The 20960-nt window shown below is 40.7% G+C and overlaps 2 protein-coding genes across 2 annotated transcripts; both read right to left on the minus strand.

Moving 5' to 3' along the window:
- Positions 1-1005: 1005 nt before the first annotated feature.
- LOC143125355 (tubulin beta-3 chain) lies at positions 1006-6311 on the minus strand. Its single transcript, XM_076286741.1, has 4 exons — positions 6183-6311; positions 3830-3938; positions 2615-2725; positions 1006-2246 (listed from the first exon to the last, which is right to left on the minus strand). Exons 1-4 carry the CDS (start codon positions 6237-6239, stop codon positions 1177-1179), a joined length of 1347 nt encoding a protein of 448 aa, XP_076142856.1. The 5' UTR covers positions 6240-6311; the 3' UTR covers positions 1006-1176.
- An 11399-nt stretch (positions 6312-17710) lies between these two features.
- On the minus strand, positions 17711-18764 carry mc1r (melanocortin 1 receptor). The gene has a single exon (XM_076288037.1). The coding sequence runs from the start codon at positions 18762-18764 to the stop codon at positions 17787-17789; it is 978 nt and encodes a 325-aa protein (XP_076144152.1). The 3' UTR covers positions 17711-17786.
- Positions 18765-20960: the final 2196 nt, after the last annotated feature.

A 20960-nucleotide genomic window follows, 5' to 3' on the forward strand; every position in this document is an offset into this window, starting at 1 on the left:
GATCCTTGAGTCAGATCTGCACAGACAGGATGTATGAGTCCCCCGAGGTTGAGCGTACTCCACAGAAGTAACCGATTGGTCTCTTTGACCTCACTCTAATATGAACCTAAATGATTCAGCAGCATTTTCCTTTATTGCAGGATGCAGTATTTTCTTCAGACTGGATGTAATTATCTCTAAGTGTCTGAAGTGGAGAGCTATGTGCCAAAGAAGTAATAAATCTTGCATAATGCATAAAACCTACTGAGAGAGAAGAGAAGCACTTAATATGTCCCAAGGTAGATAGCTTCAATTCAAGTGCAATATCTTTACAAGGAGGAAAACATGAGTATGGGAATATCTTTTGATATACTGTCCCCCCACCCCCCGAAAGTATCACCTTAAAAAGTCTGACCTAAATTCATCAGCTACTAAATTAGTCCAGGAGCAATGGATGCAGCCTGAGATCCGTAGCCATGAAAAGCCACAGAAGGGTCACTGTTGTCACACTCACTATCAAAGGCGGCTCTGTGCAAGGAGCGCTTTTGTAGGCTATGTATACTGCTGTATCACCAGCATGTGATCAACAAGCATGCCTTTGAGTGGAAGTCAACTAAGGGGGGTACATATAAGCAACCATGGAGGAATAATGCTTTTTCACACTGTATCAGCAGCAGATTTCACCTCTGGGGACATTTTAGCTTTAAGCACATATTTCCATCTAGTTATGTAGGTCATTTAGGTGTGGGGTAGCCATGACGCAGTTCTTGCAGTTCAAGCCTTCCTTCATTAGATTCACAGTGTCCAGTGTTGTCTCTTTGCAACATCAACAACTGTAAACAGATCTCTACTTTTTGCCCTCTATGCGAAGACAAAAGGGTGTAAGTGTTGTCCGATTATAAAATGATGTTGCTCTTAAGATGATCTTTCTATATAAACGTTGCCTGAGATCTATCTATTTTTCAAACATGTTTTATTTCATTTTGATCAATCAGTACTTTCAACATGTCAATATGAGTTGTTGCATTACAGTCAGTTATTACTGGTGGAGCTGTCACTTAAGTTTATCAAGGAGAGCTAAACAGTATGAAGCAAGAGTGAGATATACAGAAGGGTTAAGGCAGGGAGGTATATTTTTGGTCCTAAAAGACACAGTGGTTTTCTGTTGACTGTCCGACACAGCTGGAGGCGCGACTCCTAACCCTGGGTCTCTGAGTCGTCCTCCTCATCTTCGTACATCTCGCCCTCCTCATCTACGGTGGCGTCCTGGTACTGCTGGTACTCGGACACCAGGTCGTTCATGTTGCTCTCAGCCTCGCTGAACTCCATCTCATCCATGCCCTCGCCTGTGTACCAGTGCAGGAAGGCTTTACGGCGGAACATGGCAGTGAACTGCTCGGAGATGCGTCTGAAAAGCTCCTGGATGGCCGTGCTGTTGCCGATGAACGTGGAGGACATCTTGAGGCCTCTCGGCGGGATGTCACACACAGCCACTTTCACATTGTTCGGGATCCATTCCACAAAGTAGCTGCTGTTCTTGCTTTGGATAGCCAACATCTGCTCGTCCACCTCCTTCGTGGACATGCGACCGCGGAACACGGTTGCCACGGTGAGGTAGCGGCCGTGGCGTGGGTCGCAGGCTGCCATCATGTTCTTGGCATCAAACATCTGCTGGGTGAGCTCGGGCACAGTGAGAGCGTGGTACTGCTGGCTCCCCCTAGCTGTCAGAGGGGCAAAGCCTGGCATGAAGAAGTGCAGACGAGGGAAGGGCACCATGTTAACTGCCAGTTTACGAAGGTCGGCGTTGAGCTGGCCTGGGAAGCGGAGGGAGGTGGTCACTCCACTCATGGTGGAGGAGACGAGGTGGTTGAGGTCGCCATAAGTGGGCGTGGGCAGCTTGAGCGTACGGAAGCAGATGTCATACAGCGCCTCATTGTCGATGCAGTACGTCTCGTCCGTGTTCTCCACCAGCTGGTGGATGGAAAGCGTAGCGTTGTAGGGCTCTACGACAGTATCAGACACTTTGGGCGAAGGCACCACACTGAAAGTGTTCATGATGCGGTCGGGGTACTCCTCACGGACCTTACTGATCAGCAGCGTGCCCAAGCCCGAGCCTGTTCCTCCGCCCAGAGAGTGAGTGAGCTGGAAGCCCTGCAGACAATCACAGTTCTCACTCTCCTTCCTCACAATGTCCAGCACTGCGTCCACCAGCTCTGCACCCTCTGTGTAGTGGCCTTTTGCCCAGTTGTTTCCTGCCCCACTCTGACCTACAGGACCAAGAGGACACGGAAGAAAATATGTGGATGCTTGGAACATATAGACACACTTGGTCATTGAGAAACATGAAACAAAAAAGACTAGAGAATAGAAATGTAGTCCCCCTTAAAGAGTCATAGAGAAAATTTAAGAATAAGAAATAAGAAGTTATAGAATTAGAAAGAGAACTCTGTGTCCATGAAAAAATATTTCCAGTTTAGGCACCTGGAGCAATAGAATATAGTGTATAACAAAATAATTGATGTTATTATTCATTGTCTCTAACTGCTGATTAGACATTCTCCATTATTCTTCAGACAGGACAGGATTAGACAGGATATTATCTATGAGGTAAAAAAAACAGCTGTATTATACTAACCAAAAATGAAGTTATCTGGTCTGAAAAGTTGACCAAAGGGCCCAGAGCGGACACTGTCCATGGTACCAGGCTCCAAATCCACCATGATAGCTCTTGGAACATACTTGTTGGCTGAGGAGAGATGAAGAGATTTGTTAATGACATTCTACTTACCAACAGCATTACAGAAATATTTGTTGGGATCTGGGAAAACCCAACTTTCACCAACGTATGATCCTGATACCATCCTAGCAACATCCAAGATTTTGCAAGGATGGTATCCAGAATGTTGCTAGAGGACCGTGTCTAGGATGTTGCTAGGATGGTATCAGGATCTTAAGTTGGTGAAATTTCACCAGAGAGGGTTGAAACGGAGCTGAAATCGACGATTTTTGATTTTACCATGTGATGTTTTCCCAGATCCCCCATCACATATGTCAGTGCTTTTTTTTTTTGTTTGGAAACCATTTCCAGTTGTAAATTCCCTCCCTCAATCTTGTATGAGCTCACTAATTTGCCTGCGTTTTAGTGAACACATCTAATACACTCTAATACACCTCAAGAATGTTTCAAAAACCTCCTTTTTGTATGACCTAGTAGCTTCATTCCATTGGCTCTTACAGTACATAGAAACCTGAAAGGTTAACTGTGGGACATAAAAGAGTTCTTGCGGGACTGTGGCCACAGCTGTATTGGTAATCACAGCTGAGGTTGTTGGCAGATGTTTCATCTCTAGAAATCTCTAGCCATGATCCTGTGTCCACAGTTTCAATACAGAACATTTCCAAGACCTGTCATTATTAAATAAAAGGAATACTTTCTGTCAGGTCAAGTCTATATATTTATATATATAACTATTTTAAGAAAAGGTATAAGTGTGGCCACAGTTCGGCTGTGGCATGGAGGGAGGGGTTATGCATATGTGCTAATGTGCTAATATAGCACGCAAACAGTGAGGCAGAAAGACAGTGGTAAAAAGTGGCTAGTGGACAGACAGTATCCAAACATGGAGGGGGTGAAGAGGCAGACCGACTATGCAGAGAAGTCTATCTCTCCTCTTCCCTTAAGTGAAGCATTTTTTAAAAATGCAAAATGCAAAAAAACTTACATGCAATGTAGCAAAAATATGACATATATAAATACCTTTACTTTAGTGAAAAACATGCTGAGTTATCATTCATTTCATTAATTAACTGTAAAAAGAATAACAAAACTGTCACTAGCAAGTATACTTACTGAATGCCTCATTATAATAGACGTTAATTCTCTCCAGCTGTAAGTCTGAATCTCCCATGTAGTTCCCAGCTGGGTCAATGCCATGCTCATCACTGATCACCTCCCAGAACTGAGGGCAGACAAAAACACGGGGGGGTTTATAAACATCGACTGAAACAAGAGTACATACTGTAAAAACTGTATCGTGTTTCTGTTTCCAGTTCTTTGTCATGATATCTAGTACTTTTGGACATAAGAGACCCACATTTGTGAGAGAGAGACAGGAAGAGAAGAGTCAAAGAGAACACTGTTTTGATGTCTAACTATAGCATTGCTGCCTTGTATTACTACTCTGTTCACAAAGCACATTCTGGAAACAGAAGGGGTAAGTGAAAGTCAGAGATGTATTGATCCTGTGGGGACAAACAGCTGTGTGTGTGTGTGTGTGTGTGTGTGTGTTGGATCTGACCAGAATAATGGGATGGGACAGAGATGGGACAGTGAGACAGAGACCAATGAAAGTACGAGCAGATCTGGTCCAGGCAGCTTGCGACAAAAAAAACCAGACAAAGAAGCCGGGAGCACATCAGGACAGACAGAGAGGGTGACAGCGAGAGAGCTGACGCCACGACATGATGGATCACTCTGACGTCCCAACTTCCCTCGAATCAGTATTTTCACCCAGCATGCATTTTTAACATCGTCACAGAAACAAGACAAGATCACCTTGGTGTTTTAGCTCGGCTCCTTTTTTAGCTCCCGCTGTCCTGTTTCTAACACCCAGGAGGGAGTGGGCCGAAGCCTTCCAGCCTGTTTCTAACGCCCAGGAGGGAGTGGGCCGAAGCCTTCCAGCCTGTTTCTAACGCCCAGGAGGGAGTGGGCCGAAGCCTTCCAGCCTGTTTCTAAAGAGTCACAGTGTAACCACAGGGGCATGACTCAACGGCCAGCAGCACCCAGCCACACACAGACAATGAACTTCCTCACTACCTCATTATGAGTCGCGGGGGATCATGTGACTGGGGTCAAGCCCCAATGAGCAACACTGTACAGGAGACGGACAGGTTATCTATCTAGTTTCTGATGTGATGGCCCATGAGAGAACCAGATATTACTGGTTTAATGCACAAAATGCACAAAGGCTAAGTGTCATTGCACAAAAGCTAAGTTTCTCAGTTACTTGGACTGACCAATATTAATTCTACTGAGGACAAAGGACTAGGCCTGCACGGGCGAGACAGCTGGAAAGTAAATGATGACCTCATACAACTATAAAGGAGAATACAGAGGAAGGCGTGGCTTACTACAGGATACCAGGCTCACTGTTGTTCAATGAAAACCATGCCAAAAAACTATCACCAATTCATCAGTATTATACAAATCTATAAATGATGATGACATAATTTACATCAAGTGCAGGATTCTTTATTGTCATCTTTTTAACTGCCCCAGACCAGGATCTAAGGCGCATAGTCTACTTCCACATTACAGGATCACAGGATTGAAACTATAGGAAAATCAGGGCCTATTGAAATGTCTTCCCATCTTCCAGCTATTCCCTCTCACAGCAACTTCAACTCAATATTTAAAACACATCTGTGAACTGACGTCTCTACAGCTTAGAGTTTTCTCTTATGGGAGTCAAATGACTTCATAGGAAAATAAGATTGAGAGACGTGTCATGTTCTGAAGATCTCCCATACCGCAATTTCTCGTGAATACATCAAGACAATATGCAAACTGCGCAAGAAACTTCGTGCGTGTTTGACACAGCATGCGGTATGTTAACGCCACAAGGGGACGCAACAGGATCAAACGTTTCCATTAAGCTACACGTTCAGCGTTATAATAGCCGGTAATTTTAGTCTAATAATGATACCATCACGCAAAAATGCAAGTCATTCGGATAAATGAAATCTGATATCCTTTAAACTCCTGGAATTGGACCACGTTCTTAGACATCTATTTTCACAATATTAATAGATTAGAATAACGGATGGATATGATAAACATAAATATATTAACATTATTGTCAATGTTTTGCTTTCCGTCTTGAAGATAAAGTGATGCACAGTTAGGCTATTATACAGGGAAGATAGCATTCTGTGCGCAATAGCCACATAGGCTATTTTGCTTTACCAGTGTCATTCATTGACTACACGAACAAACTTTCATGACACGTTCATATTCTTAAAAAGTTAGGCTATAGTTTATAGCGATTTCTTAGCCACCAGTTGTTTTATCTTCATTCAAATGTTAATTCAAGGCATGATGCACTCGTGCCCAACACGCACAGAAGATGTCACAGCCCAGATTAACAACTGCAATGTAACATGAGAAGTTCATGTGATTTTAATTTTCATAAGTTTAAAATTACCTTGGTTCCAATTTGATTGCCGCATTGGCCAGCTTGAATGTGGACGATTTCTCGCATTATGTTCCTTGAGGTGAGACGTGCTGATTGTATGAAGTAGCCAGCAAAAGTGTTAAACGGCGCTGGCTAAGCTTTTCATGAAGACGCAGGTCATCAGCTCTGTCTACTTTGCTTTGCACAGAGGATGCTAATACTTCTCCCTCATGACGTCATTTTGGGGATGAGACATGTGGGCCATCAGCCAATAGGAAGCACAGAAAAGTAAATCTCTGCAACTTCATGTGGTCTGACGAGGGGAATGTTAACAGCATCAGCAACCAGGCGAGGCTAGACTACGCATTTTAACGTGGCGCATCAGGTTTTTCCCGAACTTGTAGAGCACAATCGCAGGTAACTTGCTAAACATTTGAAATAGGCTACAGAGTAGCGGTCTAATACTTTACTGCCGGCAATGCGCTGCTGGCTATTAACATTAACTTTCGAACAACATTTACAAAACTATCGGCCAATTTCATAATATCTGACCTCTAAACACAAATATGAAGTGTCCCTTCTGCAAGACACCAGTTTGCTTTGAATGCTGTGAAATGCAGGTAACCTGAAACATTGATGCTATGGCCCATATGCTGAGTCATTACCAATTTACCAAAATTTGGCCTACCATACTTAGGCCTACACTATCATATCCTGCTCTGAGAACTCAGATTACTTCATCACTATTTGCTTCTCAAACTCCGACTCAGTTGCTTTGGTTTTAGTCTACATTTGATTTAAAACCTTCTTAAAACCAAACATCATGCAAACATTAGCCTACTCTCAGTGAGGCCCTTTGTTCTGTGAGAAATTGTCCCTTGAGAGATAGTGTCTGTAAGCTATTAGCTTAACAAAAAATCCCTTACTCATTCTTGAAGAGAGATAGACAGTTTAAAGTATATCTTTTTTTAAATTATACCTTTTTATGAATTCATACTCTTTTTTTATCAGACAAGCTATAGTAGGCTATAGACAGGTTGAGGTTTAAAAAGTATCATTGCTTTTACTGTAATGTGGGTAGGCTATTCTCTGCATTAGAAGCCTCCTACTTGGCTGGGTCCTATTGATTAATTCATGGGGACTGGGAAGCATGAGCAGGTGGAGTTCCATTTTCGAATGAGCACATACCAGTTCCGTTTCAGACAGATGATGCCCCTCAAGGACAACAGGATACAGCATGGGAGGAACATTCAGTAGGCCACACAGACACACAGTCAATCAGTGAGTCAGTCAGCGCACACACACACGCACGCACACACACACACACACACACACACACACCTCTTCAACAACACAACACAAAGATACATAGGTCATTTTTGACATGATAAGAGTCAGTGGAAGGATAAGTCACCATATGGTAGTGGTCAGCATAGCCCCAGATGTCTGCAGCCTCAGGCCGGCCATAGATGCTAATCACGCCTAGAGTAATGCAAATGAGATTGGGACTGACCAGCTGCCAACTCAGGAGAGATTATTCAGTAATTTACCCAAGCTGGACCAAGGTGTTTTTACTATGATGTTAACTTAAACATTTCTGTTTTCATTTTTTTTTCCTGTTAGCTTTTTTGTCAGATAGTGGCTAAATGGCCCAGACAGGAAGTGAGTCGCTCATGAGCCATGTCAGTGGTGCTGTGAGCGGAGGTCCACACCTCGGACTAAACAGCAGGCTGCCTGCCACAACAAAGGATTCTGTTGCTATTGAGGTAGGAATGCACGGGTACATGGTCAAGTCCGTCCCTACATTTACATAATCATAAAGTGTGGAGGTGGTCATTTGTTGAGTGTGTTCTTATCGTCATCTTATTGTTCAGTAGCAGCCATTTTCAAATGAATTGGTCTGTCTCCATAATGATACTCTGCACCATGGAGGGTTAACTGCAGAGTATGACGATGAGATCTTATGGGATCCTAATCACAGCTGCAGTGCCTGGCAGCTACATTCTCTCTCCAGTGATTTCAATATTCTCTTCATTTTCATTGCTAGTCACAGAGCTGGACCGCATGCATGCGCGCTTGCGTTTCCCGTTTAGTTTTCGCAAAAATGCACCTCCTGGATGCAAGATAGTTCTGTTTCAAAGGTTAAAAAATCAGTGAGCAATTGAACATAATATGATTAATGGGAATGGATTTGAGTTTTAAATGCAGAATCTTACTCTAAGAAGTAATATGACAGGATCGATTCTTCTGCATCCCTTCATCCTGGCAGCTTTTACAGTAAATGCAGGCTCATCACAGGCTACATTAGAGGCTTTCCTCCTCCATGTGACAGGTTTTATTGATTGCTGCTCTGTGGAGCAGGTGGAGTTAAGTTTTCAAATGAGAGCATGCTGCTCCCGTTTCAGACAGATGGTGCCACTCAATGTCAGAAGGACAGAATATATAAGAGACCCTCTAGGCGCATGCACAGACACAGACAGACACACACACACACACACACACACACACACACACACACACACACATACACACACGGCTGTGCACGAGAGAGAGACTGATGAACATTGCCCTCTTGTGGTAAAAACACAACACTTGCCAGTTTAGTGAAAAGAAATAGAGCCATGGGCCCAAAGATAAATTTACTGAAAACTGCAAAACCATGCATTAGTCTAAAGAACAACTCAGAACACCATCAAATACATCAAAGTACACACAATTAATGCTGACTACACATATGTTTTACACACATGAATTTCCCCTAGGGATCAATAAAGTATATCTATCTATCTATCTATCTATCTATCATGTAAAAAAACTTATTGGTCAGAGGTTTTAGACATAATAGAACAGATTTAGGAAAACAGTACCTTAAGAAAATTATAAAGTAAGAGCCAATTTGAGTGAATTATTTGTTGCACAAAGTTAAAATACTAGTTAATACTTGATACTGCAATTGTGGGGTGTATCAGGAACGAGCAGGAGGAGGAGTACAGGAGCCTGGTGGAAGGTGCCGTTTACACGACGCCGGTTTTTGTGAAACCAGTGAGGTTTTGTTAACGGTTACGCCTTGCGTGTACATGACGCCGGCAGTTTAGGAGACTGAAACCGATAATTTTTGAAACCGCCGGCTAACTTTCGCCGTGTAGACGCCTGTAGGTGCGAAGCCGGCAATTTTATGACGACATACATGCTGCCCCACCTCTCAACTCAGCCACGGCACTCGACCTGACACGCTGCTTGTCAAAACAAACCAAACCATTTATTTATCATATTAAAATGTTTTTCTTTCCCCTGTCATGATTTATGTGCACAATGTAGCCTATCAGCCTTTAGTGGCTAAGTTAGAAGCACACGTTAGCTTAACTCAGTTAAACATTAGCCTACTGCATGTTAGTGTTTTCTTATGGAGCTAAATTTGTCTCAATAATATTTGTATATGCGCAGAGGGGGATCCACAAATATTTCTTGATTTGCATGTGTGTTTTGATATCTACAAATAAAAATTAGTCTGCAGAAAGTTCACCTGGTGGTTTCGTGTAGACGTACCCTCAATCCCCTTCAACTCAACACTTCAAAGACCAAGATGGTGGTGGATTTCCGCAGGTCCACTCTGCTACCAGTCTCCATTGATGGGGTCAATGTGGAGGTGGTAAGCACCTACAAGTATCTGGGTCTCCACCTGGACAATAAACTGGACTGGTCAGCCAACACTGGAATTTCCCCTTGGGATCAATAAAGTATCTATCTATCTATCAATCTATATGTTATTAGTTATTTGAGTTAGTAATGTTGTATTGATTTGCTTAAATAAGCAAATTCCTAATTTAATGTATAATATGTATTTCTTTACTGCAATTGTATTTGTTAGTTAATCTCTAAGATGGAATGCACATCTTATAAGATGGAATGCACTAGGATCTAGCCATGTAACATAGGTCATGTGATGCATGTGCATTGATTAGTATGAGGCGATGCATGTCTTGAAATAGTGACAGAAGTATGTTGCAGCCCTCTCTGATGGCAGTTCTGATGGTGGAATGCATCTGAAGACTGTGATAGTGATGCATGAATCAGTGGCAGCCTATAACTTATTGTCCATACAGTAGGGCTATCATAATTTCATTAAGTACTGCAAAAACAATCAACCTTGGCTTACAAGTTGGCTAACATTTTTTTTTAAATTAAGTTTCTCAAATTCCGAGAGCATGTGTTTGCCCATTATACTGATTGTTTTGTGGCACAGTAAAACCTCTGAATTGCTTAGTGCTTATGGGGCTGATATGGTTATCTTATGTGTCTGTAGGCATAGTATAAAAATACTGACTGTAACCGCAACCAGAAGAAGTATACATGACTGTAACCTCAACCATGTCAATGTTTATATTGTTTAAGTATATAATATTATTATATATAACAGATGGTTAAATAATTGTATATCATATTGCACTTTTCTGCTTTTTTGCACTTCTGGTTAGACGCAAACTGCATTTCGTTGTCTCTGTACTTGTACTCTGCACAATTTCAATAAAGTTGAATCTAATCTAATTTAATCTAGGTAACATCATTATAGTATATAGTTTTCTTCCATCTCTAGTTATGTCAGAGAACAGCCTGGTACGAAACCTTTCAAATATGCCATGTGCATACCTTCTGCCATTCTTTGGATTTACCCTGTCTCTTCTTGGTGCTGCATAGTCCAGAACTAGACTTGGTCCCTCCAGATCTCCTGACACCAGCGTGCAGGTGAGTAACGATGACAGCATGTTCTTAGGTTGTCCACTTGAGGCTGTAACTCAGATAACCATAGACATCTTGACATTCTTTATGTATGCTGAGAAACAACATGGAATATATTTTGTGGGTGTACTTGTTCCGTGACCTTTGGCCCTATATGGCATAGTGTTCTGATGAGATGTCCAGTATTAGGGCTGGACTCTCTCTGCCAGTGTGTGACTCCATAGAGTTAGTTTCTTAAACAGTATGTTTATCACATGTATAAAAACACACGTGTGCTTCCTTGAAAATTACAAATTGCGTTCTTTGATCATTTTAAAAAATTGTGCTTAATTATGTTATTTCTTACTGTATGTGGGGAAGGACTGACTCAAGATGCAGTTGGGAGGTGGTCACTTCCCATGAGTGCCAGCAGGGTGACCGTGGGTTCAGCTGATTGTTGTCTTAACATACAACATAAGAGCTCTTCAAAGAAAAAGTAACCAGAGCTTTCACTAGGCTACCTGTGGCAGTAGGCTTATTACAATGTGCTGTGTTAAAACAAGAGAGAAACAAAAAACACTCACATGGAAGACAGAGAGAGAATTTAAAGACCTTTTTTAAAACGACCATGCCAGTTTTTCCATTGCCAGAATGTTGGCTAGATTTGGAGTCTTGCTAGCATGTCAAGAGTACCATTGGGTGCGTTAGGTTGCATAGTTTGTTTTGGTCTTAGAACTGAGCTTAGTACAGCTTGGGGTTTTTTTTTTAGCCTTAACTGACAAAATGACAAACCAAATCAAAAACATAACCTCCTTTGTGTAGGTAATTCTATTGAAAATCCACTTTCCACACCTATTTTTACCAACATTTACTGATTACACCTTTCAGTGGTAAGAGAGTAAGCGTAGTGAATGTGCTGATCTGACCAATTTACTTCAAAGGGGACCAAGCACAAAGAATCCAGTATGAACACAGACACATCAGATAAACCAAAATAGAGTTTCAGAACATAAAAGAAATGGCAATAAGAACATAAGAAATTACACAGCAAGTTATCAAGTCCAAAGCAGACCTCTGTCTGTCTGTCTGTTTGCCTTTCTCTCTCTCTCTCTCTCTCTCTCTCTCTCTCTCTCTCTCTCTCCTAAACTCATATTACAGATTTTATATTACTCTGTGTCAATTTTCAAAACTCCACACACAAAACCAACAATTGCTTACACAAAATGCAAAATGCCTCAAATCTCCAGCAAAATGACACACAACATTCAAAATGTCATAAACACATCTTTAAATCAAACATTCGCCTCACATAACAAACACTTTTGTCATAATATGACATTTTGGATACATCATGTACACACTGTTGCTCAAAACCTAATGCTCTTCTGTCTTTCATAGGCTTTATGTATTTTCATACAAGAGTGAAAGTTACGGTATCTACAGAGAGAAGTTGAAATACACAGTAAAAATGCAAGCAATATTGAAACCAAAAAATAGTGATTTTTCCCAAATAATTTGCTGTTGCGAATACAGTATTTTACAGCCAACAAGAACAAAGCAAAGCAAAATACAATGACCACCAGATGTACATGGAGTTCTGAAAAAGCAGATTTTGCCTATGGAAATGACTGACTACTAAACTACTATCAAATTACTTTGCTTTTTCCAAAGAAAAGTGTGTGTGTGTGTGTTTACAGTATGTCTGTGTGTGTGGGGGGGGGGGGGGGGGGGGGGGCTTGAGCTAATGATAACTTGTATTGTATTGAGCTAATGGTACAGTTTTTCACAACTGTTTACACACGTTTTCAAAACTCTGTGTCTATTTTTCAAAACTCCACACACAAAACCCACAACTGCTCACACAAAATGCAAAATGCCTCAAATCTCCAGCAAAATGACACACAACAATCAAAATGTCGCAAACACATCTTTAAACCAAACATTCGCCTCACATTACAAACACTTTTTTCACTTTTTTCATAATATGACATTTTGGATACATCATGTACACACTGTTGCTCAAAACCTAAAGCTCTTCTGTCTTTCCATACAAGAGTGAAAGTTACGGTATCAACAAAGAGAAGTTAAAGGAATTATCCGGAGTAAAATGCACTTTAGATCAATTTACGGATGATTGGGAGTACATACGTTGAGTTGACATCAAAATCATGTCATTCGGATGTGTTTTGAGAAAGTTCGATTTTACCGTTTTTAGTCAAAACTCGTTTGCCTAGAAGTGACCAGGGCATGTCATTTCGCCGCTACGAAACGCTATTTTTATACCTCTTCTACAGTTCCAAACAACATTACACTTACGTGGTAATGAGTAGAGGGTCCCTAAAGCCAAACCGAAGTATCCTGAGGTCTTTATGTGGCCGGATAGGGAGTCCAGAATGAATTTCATCAAGCCAGTACCTTTCCGGAAATGTTGTTGCTGCAGCTGGCATCTTTAGGGGAAAGTCTGTAGGAGTCGATTGCATCACGTCGTTGCATGACATGACCTGTTAGTAAGCTAGGGTTTGCTGTTGCATACAACTTCATTTCAATTTCGAAAGAAATACTGGACTATGTTTTTTTTTTTTTTTTTTTTAAACCTGCGACGAAATTGTGAATTTCCAGAGCGTGTTACTCCACACTCGGCAATCAACTCCTACGGACTTTCCCCTACAGATGCCAGCTGCAGCAGCAACATTTCCGGAAAGGTACTGGCTTGATGAAATTCATTCTGGACTCTCTATCCGACCACATAAAGACCTCGGGATACTTCGGTTTGGCTTTAGGGACCCTCTACTCACTACCACGTAAGTGTAATGTTGTTTGGAACTGTAGAAGAGGTATAAAAATAGTGTTTTGTAGAGGCGAAATGACATGCCCTGGTTACTTCCAGGCTAACGAGTTTTGACTAAAAACGGTAAAATTGAACTTTCTCAAAACACATCCGAATTACATGATTTTGATGTCAACTCAACTTATGTACTCCCAATCATCCGTAAATTGATCTAAAGTGCATTTTACTCCGGATAATTTCTTTTAAAAATACACAGTAAAAATGCAAGCAATATTGAAACCAAAAATAGTGTTTTTTCACAAATAATTTGCTGTTGCGAATACAGTATTTTACAGCTAACAAGAAAAAAAAGCAAAGCAGAATACAGTGACATGGAGTTTTGAAAACACTGATTTTGCCTAAGACGGAAATTATTCCATACTATCAAATTGCTTTGCTTTTTCCAAAGACAAGTGTGGGTGTGTGTGTGTGATAGATAGATAGATACTTTATTGATCCCCAGGGGAAATTCAAGAGTGTATGTGTGTGTGTGTGTGTGTGTGTGTGTGTGTGTGTGTGTGTGTGTGGGAGGGGGGGGGGGTCGTGTACAGTATGTATTCATAGGCCTATAGACCCTCTCAACTGCAGAAACAAACAATCCTAAGCGTTCCTAAGGCATTTCTGGAGGCACAGAAAAATGTATTGAGCTAATGGTACTGTAACATGGGGACAAACAAAAATAGAGTAAAAAGACAAATTTTACATAAAGTCAACTTTTTGTAGAACATTACTGTAAGTCCGATTACTGTAATTTCCCTTTCAAAGTATCTGCATTGGTTCTGAATATTTCAACTGGAAATCCTCTAGGAGCAGATTGAAAGGGTCCATACCTATATAGAGAGTATATCTATTCATAGACCTATACTAAGGCAATGATTGGATGGTGTTCAGTAAAGTAAAAAGTGTTTACACATGTGAAGGGAGACAGTGAAGCACTGGTGATTTAGTGTGGCATTTTGATGGGTTGTGTTTGAAGAACGAAATCAAGTTACTTCCTGTTAGATTTTTGTGTTAGGTAGAAAATTGTGTGTGGTGTTTTGCAAAATGTGTTTTAGTCAATTGAAAACTGAGTCAAACACTGAGAATTAGTGTATGGTTTTGCAGATTTGGTGTGGGGTTATGATGTTTGGAAGACATGTTTAGAAAATTGTGTGACAAGAAAAGATTTAGTTAGTAAACAGTTGAAAAAAACTGTAATCCAGCTACAACTAAGACAAAGAGTAATCGTCATGACAAAAGTAGATTTCCTAGCTGTTGTTTATTAGCAGAGCCATTTCAGAGAAAATATGTTGTACCTCATACATCTCACATGCCGTACGCACTAGTGCCTTACCACAGACTCCTTCTTCTTTTGTCTCTTAGACAACGCAGTGGCGAGAGTTCAGCACAGGACGATCAATAGCCCAGACCAGTCTCACTGTAATGAATAAAACAGACCAAAAGCTCCCTTCAAAGAATTTTGGAATAAACTAAAAACAAGGACATGTGACTGACTGCTGACCAGAAGGCATGACAGCAGGACTAGGGATATGTAGGCAGTACAGCTGACTACTTTGTAGTGTAATGACATAGATAAAGAATGATATGGAAACTTTCAAATAGAAGATGTATAGGTATCCATACAGAAAAGTCATTCCATCTATGCAATGCATTATCATCTGGGACAGGACGGATATTGATTCTGAACACTTCTGAAACTGGTTTGGCACTGGGAATATGGACCCATGTTTGGTGACACATTACTATACTATATTGTATGTTCAAAAGTGTAATTTATAGGTTGTATATGCTCAGGCGGTTACACAAACAGGATGTTAATTATGGATGTATTAAAAATAATAATTTCCAGTGCCCCAAGCATTTTCCCACAGATAAAAGACCTATTTGTTTCTTACTTACGAACCTAACAAAAACTATTTGTTCACATCAAAGCACATCATTGCATTTTACATGGTGAACAAAAGCACCAAAAATAGCTGAGGCTGCCCTGAGGATGTCTGAAAGAAACTCGTGATTGAGAGGGATGAATTGTACAGATTCCACTTCCTCAGGCAGACGTGAATCCATGCTCACACCACTTGCCTGCTACTAATTAAGAGCCTGGCCTGTCCATTTACTGGAGGCAAGCAAACATTCATGTGCCAAACACGCAGACAACTTTGATACAGCATCATATAACAATGTTTTTAAGAGGCCATTGAGTAGTTAGTTTGGCTGCTAATGATATTTCCAACTCTAGATTTGGAATAGATTTTTTTTTATATAGATTTCATATAGATTTTTTTATATTTATTTTAGTTTTACCACAAAGCTGTGAATTCTGTGACATCTGTGTAAACCTCCATTGAAGGGACAGTATAATTCCTGTGTCAATCTCAGTCATGTGAACCAAAATATCAAGAACATTAACAGATTGTATGGGTTTGACAATGACCTAATAGTGATCTACCCAGTTTAACTTTCAGTCATTCTTTGTGAACATTACTCAGATAATAGTCCTGACATCCAAGTATCTAATGGATTTTCATAGTTGTTGAACACAGTTTTGGGGGCAGCCAGGGGGCAGGTCTACTGGTTAGCACTTCGGACCTGTAACCGGAGGGTTGCCGGTTCGAACCCCGACCAGTAGGCACGGCTGAAGTGCCCTTGAGCAAGGCACCTAACCCCTCACTGCTCCCCGAGCGCCGCTGTTGATGCAGGCAGCTCACTGCGCCGGGATTAGTGTGTGCTTCACCTCACTGTGTGTACACTGTGTGCTGTGTGTGTTTCACTAATTCACGGATTGGGATAAATGCAGAAACCAAATTACCCTCACGGGATCAAAAGAGTATACATACTTATACTTATACTTAACACCCCCCACCCCTCCAAAAACACCCATTAAAATGCAATAGAAGGAACATGGATAAATTGGACACAATTACAGATTTGTATCCAGAGATGATATGCCCATTTGTCATCAATGCAAACTCTTAAGAGAAACTATGCATTTATCCGAAACAAACACTGTATTACTAACATGAACATCAGAAGATAGCTATAAATATTGCTATAAACAGCTCTTTGGGTGGTCTTTACAAAAATAGAAACATGAACATGTGTGAGTCTTTTGGTAATAAAAAAGTGTTTTTCTTTTCACTTTAAATTAATAAGGTAAAATATTAACATATGTATATACAGTTAACAGAGAGGTATTGACAAAAAGACTTAAAACGTCCTTACTGAGGCTTTATCTTTAAGAAACCAAACGTCTTTACTTTACCAGGACTAATACTAAATGAAAACTATCTTTGCTCTAACGAGTGAAGGAACATTGTGAAATACGATTAGCATGGATAGCCTATACAGTAAAACTGCCTGTTTGTATCACTTAATTTCAGTACATCTCTATTTATCTATTCTAGTCTGAATGGACAAATAATGCTTGGTGGGGAATTCATCATCATACATTACGCTGTTTACATCGCCTATGTTTTTTCTGTATTTTTCTAAATTAAGAATAGCCTAGGCTGCAAATCTTACTAAGGTCTAAGGTAAACATTCACAACACTTTCCATCATGTTCTTGCGATTAGAAGTGTTGTTGCGTTCTCAATGTGATTCCTGAATTCTCATTTTTCCTTTTCTGTTTATTCGTAAACCACATGCAAGCTACAGTCCAACGTTAAGAAATATATACTTAAATACTTCACGTTCTATATCCACATGACATTCTATGTGCAGTTTTAAATAGGGAAATCCATACAACTTCATTTTGAGGTGGATTGCAGATGTGAGTGCATATAACTTTTAATTGGAGGTCTTCTCACAGTTTTAACGCAGAGCATGGGGTGTGTTCCATGTAAACTCGCGTAGATTTGGCAAACATACTAGAAGGTGGTAAGCAATACCCCTGTACGTTAGGCTACTGTCTTTTAGAGCGATTCAAGCTTTTCGAAATTCGTTTTTCAACAAATTCGTACGATTTTCCATTCCATTTACCTGTCAGTCCACTTCAACATATTCACACAATAATGACAAAGATCAAATCTGTCAGTGCTTATTACGGTCACTGTGAATTCTGGTTCACATTTCTCTCTCCTGAATCAATATCTACATCACAAAACACCAAGAACAGCAGATGAGTTCCTTCAACGTTTTACGCAGCTCTTGGCTACGGTATGCGTAAATCAGTGGATCTATGAGAGAGTTACAAATGATGAGAATCAGGAAAAGGTTAAAATGGCTGAAGAAACACTTGCAGTGCGGGTTTTTGGGGCACGTCAGTATCAAGATGAGATGAAGGAAAAAGGGACCCCAGCAAATGATGAAGACCCCCAGCAAGATAGTCAAAGTGATTGCGCCCTTCATACTTGTTGCTTGACGGCGACTCTTGTGGAAAGCCATGATGCGCCTGGAGAGCACATGCGCTAGGATGAACATGTGCAGGTAAAGCACCGCCGTGAAGACCAGAGTGATGAAGAAGAAAGTGACCAGGCAGATGATGACCGCGTTGTTGGTGTAGTAGAAAATGAAGATGGTGCTGGCTGTGATGCTAGCCGACCACACAACGACAATGATGGCGACGGCGCGCTGGGTCGTCATGATACTGTGGTAGCGCAGCGCGTAAAATATGGTGATGTAGCGGTCAGCGGCGATGGTACTGAGGAAAGACAGGGAAGACACCACTGAGCTACAGATCATGATGTCTATAACATTGTCCAGGTGTTTCATCATGCTTGGCATCATCATGAGCAGTCCGTTGTCGTTAAGCAGCATGAACACAGTCTCCACCACATTGCTGACACTAACCAGCATGTCTGAGACGGCAAGGCAGCAGATGAAGTAGTACATTGGAGAATGTAAGTTCCTGTTTTTGATGATGGCAATGACGACCAGGATGTTCTCCACCAAACTTACCAAGCCTAGTGTCAAGAACAGTTCCTGGGGTATCATAATGTTGGCGCATTCCGTATCATTGTTGTAGTCAGTAACAGAGATATTCTGAGTGATGTTCTCCTCGCTGTATGCCGGCAGCGGGCTGTGGTCGAAGTGTTTCATGGTAAGGTGATGGTGCGTACTCAGGTTCATGGTTGTCCGATTGTGCAGGCTCAGATGGAGAATGATGAAACAAAAGCTCTTCTTGCGGGCTGTTCTTGTCCTGTGATAAAATAGCAAATAAATAGTGCACAGTGTGTTGTTACTTTTAGAAATAAGAAGTCACAAGTATGTATTGCTTTCGCTATTGTTTTATCTCACCAACATATATTTTAGATGATCGCAGATTCCATCAAGTCTTCTAGAGCAGTTCACTGTGTTCACCATATATAAAACTGTCAAAAAACTTTTGTCTTTGAAATACAGGTCCTCTGTGATGGCATGATAACGAAGGTTTCATGAAACGCTTTCAATGAACACTTGAAAAGAACCTCAATTCTGCCCGCAACGGTAGCAATGTAATATTGAGATACTGAATTTCGTCTTGCCCAACATGGATAGCCTCTAAACCACTGAAGCGCAACTTTCGAGTACAGAGACGTTGTTCATCTTAAATGGCTCAATCTTCCTGACTCCTCCTTCACCAAAGCGAGTCGCATAACTTGAGAGTCCTCGATGAGATGGGCAAGGACGCATAAACCAGTCAACCCGACAAGGTCATAAAGACATTGTGCATACACCAGCAAGGGCCCCAAGTTTATGTTATGTGAATTAAATAGGTGATATGAAGGAATAGCGGGAATATTTAGCCGGAGAAATAAAAGCAAGAAATCGTCTATAATGTTTTTTTTTATGTAATATGCTTTATACTTAATTAAGATGAAAGTAATCAATATTTTTTGTGAAGCAACCACTAACAAGTCAGTAAAACTGATGTATTGTCTGTTTATATGGTCTCTCAAGAAATTAAACAAGACTTTTCACATTGTGTATATTTATGACACCATTAGAGGAAGAAGCCAAACATGGATTTTGTGCCATATACATCCCAATTTAAGAATTACCTTGGCCAGACAGGCAGACACACAGCTAGCCTGAAGTAGAATCTAATGTCATGAAAATGATACCTACTATATGAGTTGAGGATGCTGAACTAGGCCTACTCCTCTCTCTGCCATCAAGGATGTCTTTGTTTGCTTATGGGTTATGTAAGGATAAAGAGTCAATTAGGGACCCAAATGGCTGGATAGGTGGCCATTTATTGGAGATAAGCTCTAACTGTTTATATGGACACTAAAATGTAAAGCTAATGAGCTGTGTTCCAAGAGTGCCTGAATTCAACATCCATCAGAAACATTGACTGCAGTTTATAATGTTTCACTTGGTTATGATATGAATTTCAGTTCCTTATGTGATAATGGAGATTTGATTTACATTTGCATTTCCAAGGCAACACACGTTCAGTAGGCCGTGACATAAAAAAACATCAGTGTAGGCTTTGTGTAGGCTCTTTCTCCCGTGTCACAAGACACCATAGGCTATGATTATTACAATAAATCTATGTGGTTTAGTCAGAGCCTGCTCCACTTTTGTTGGCCACAACTGCCTTTTTTTTAAAGTCCATTGGCAATTACTGCTCACAGCTACAGGCGAAAAATTATGGTGGTGTAGGCTATAGGAGTTAACTTGCTGCAACAAACTCAGGCGTTATATAAAACATTAAAAAAAACGTCTACCGGTTAAAAACAGATTAAATACAAATAACTCAAAATCATCATCAACTTTAAAATTATACCATAATAAATATATATAATAAATAATTAAATCAATAATTTTGATGAATAAAATACATTTTTATTAATTCACCCACCACTCATTGAGGTTACCAATCACTAAAGCTGGCTGGCAGTTGGGCAGCAAATGGACTTGCAGTCCATCCAAAGCTTAAACTCTGACATAAGAGCAGTCTTAATCAAATGGCATGCCGTTTTGAAGTTCCTGGAAAGCCCACTCTCATAACAGACTTTTGTTATCATCAACTTACAGAGGGCGTGTAAGCCATAGTCTGGCCACTCCCAGGTCAAATAGGTCAGACAGGAAATTGAGGTGAGGATGAGAGGAGTGAAGGCAGAGGTGGGGGGTCAGAACAACAGGCCCAGAGAAAAGAGGAAATGGAAAAAGACAAAAGGAGGAAAGTAAGTAGTTAAGAGAGAGCAAAAGTAGGAAAGTGGAAACTATGACGGAATGCATTGGTGCACTATAGATTTTGGCTTTAGGTTGTGATGACTACATAGATGACTGTATATTTGCATTCCCTTTTTGGACTGGATGTATACATCCCTGGCTGCT

This window comes from Alosa pseudoharengus, unplaced genomic scaffold, assembly GCF_046254945.1.
Source record: "Alosa pseudoharengus isolate Yale_2024_CS ecotype anadromous, Long Island Sound unplaced genomic scaffold, YU_APseudo_1.1 YU_APseudo_1.1_scf_16, whole genome shotgun sequence".
NCBI classification, from domain to species: Eukaryota; Metazoa; Chordata; class Actinopteri; order Clupeiformes; family Clupeidae; genus Alosa; species Alosa pseudoharengus.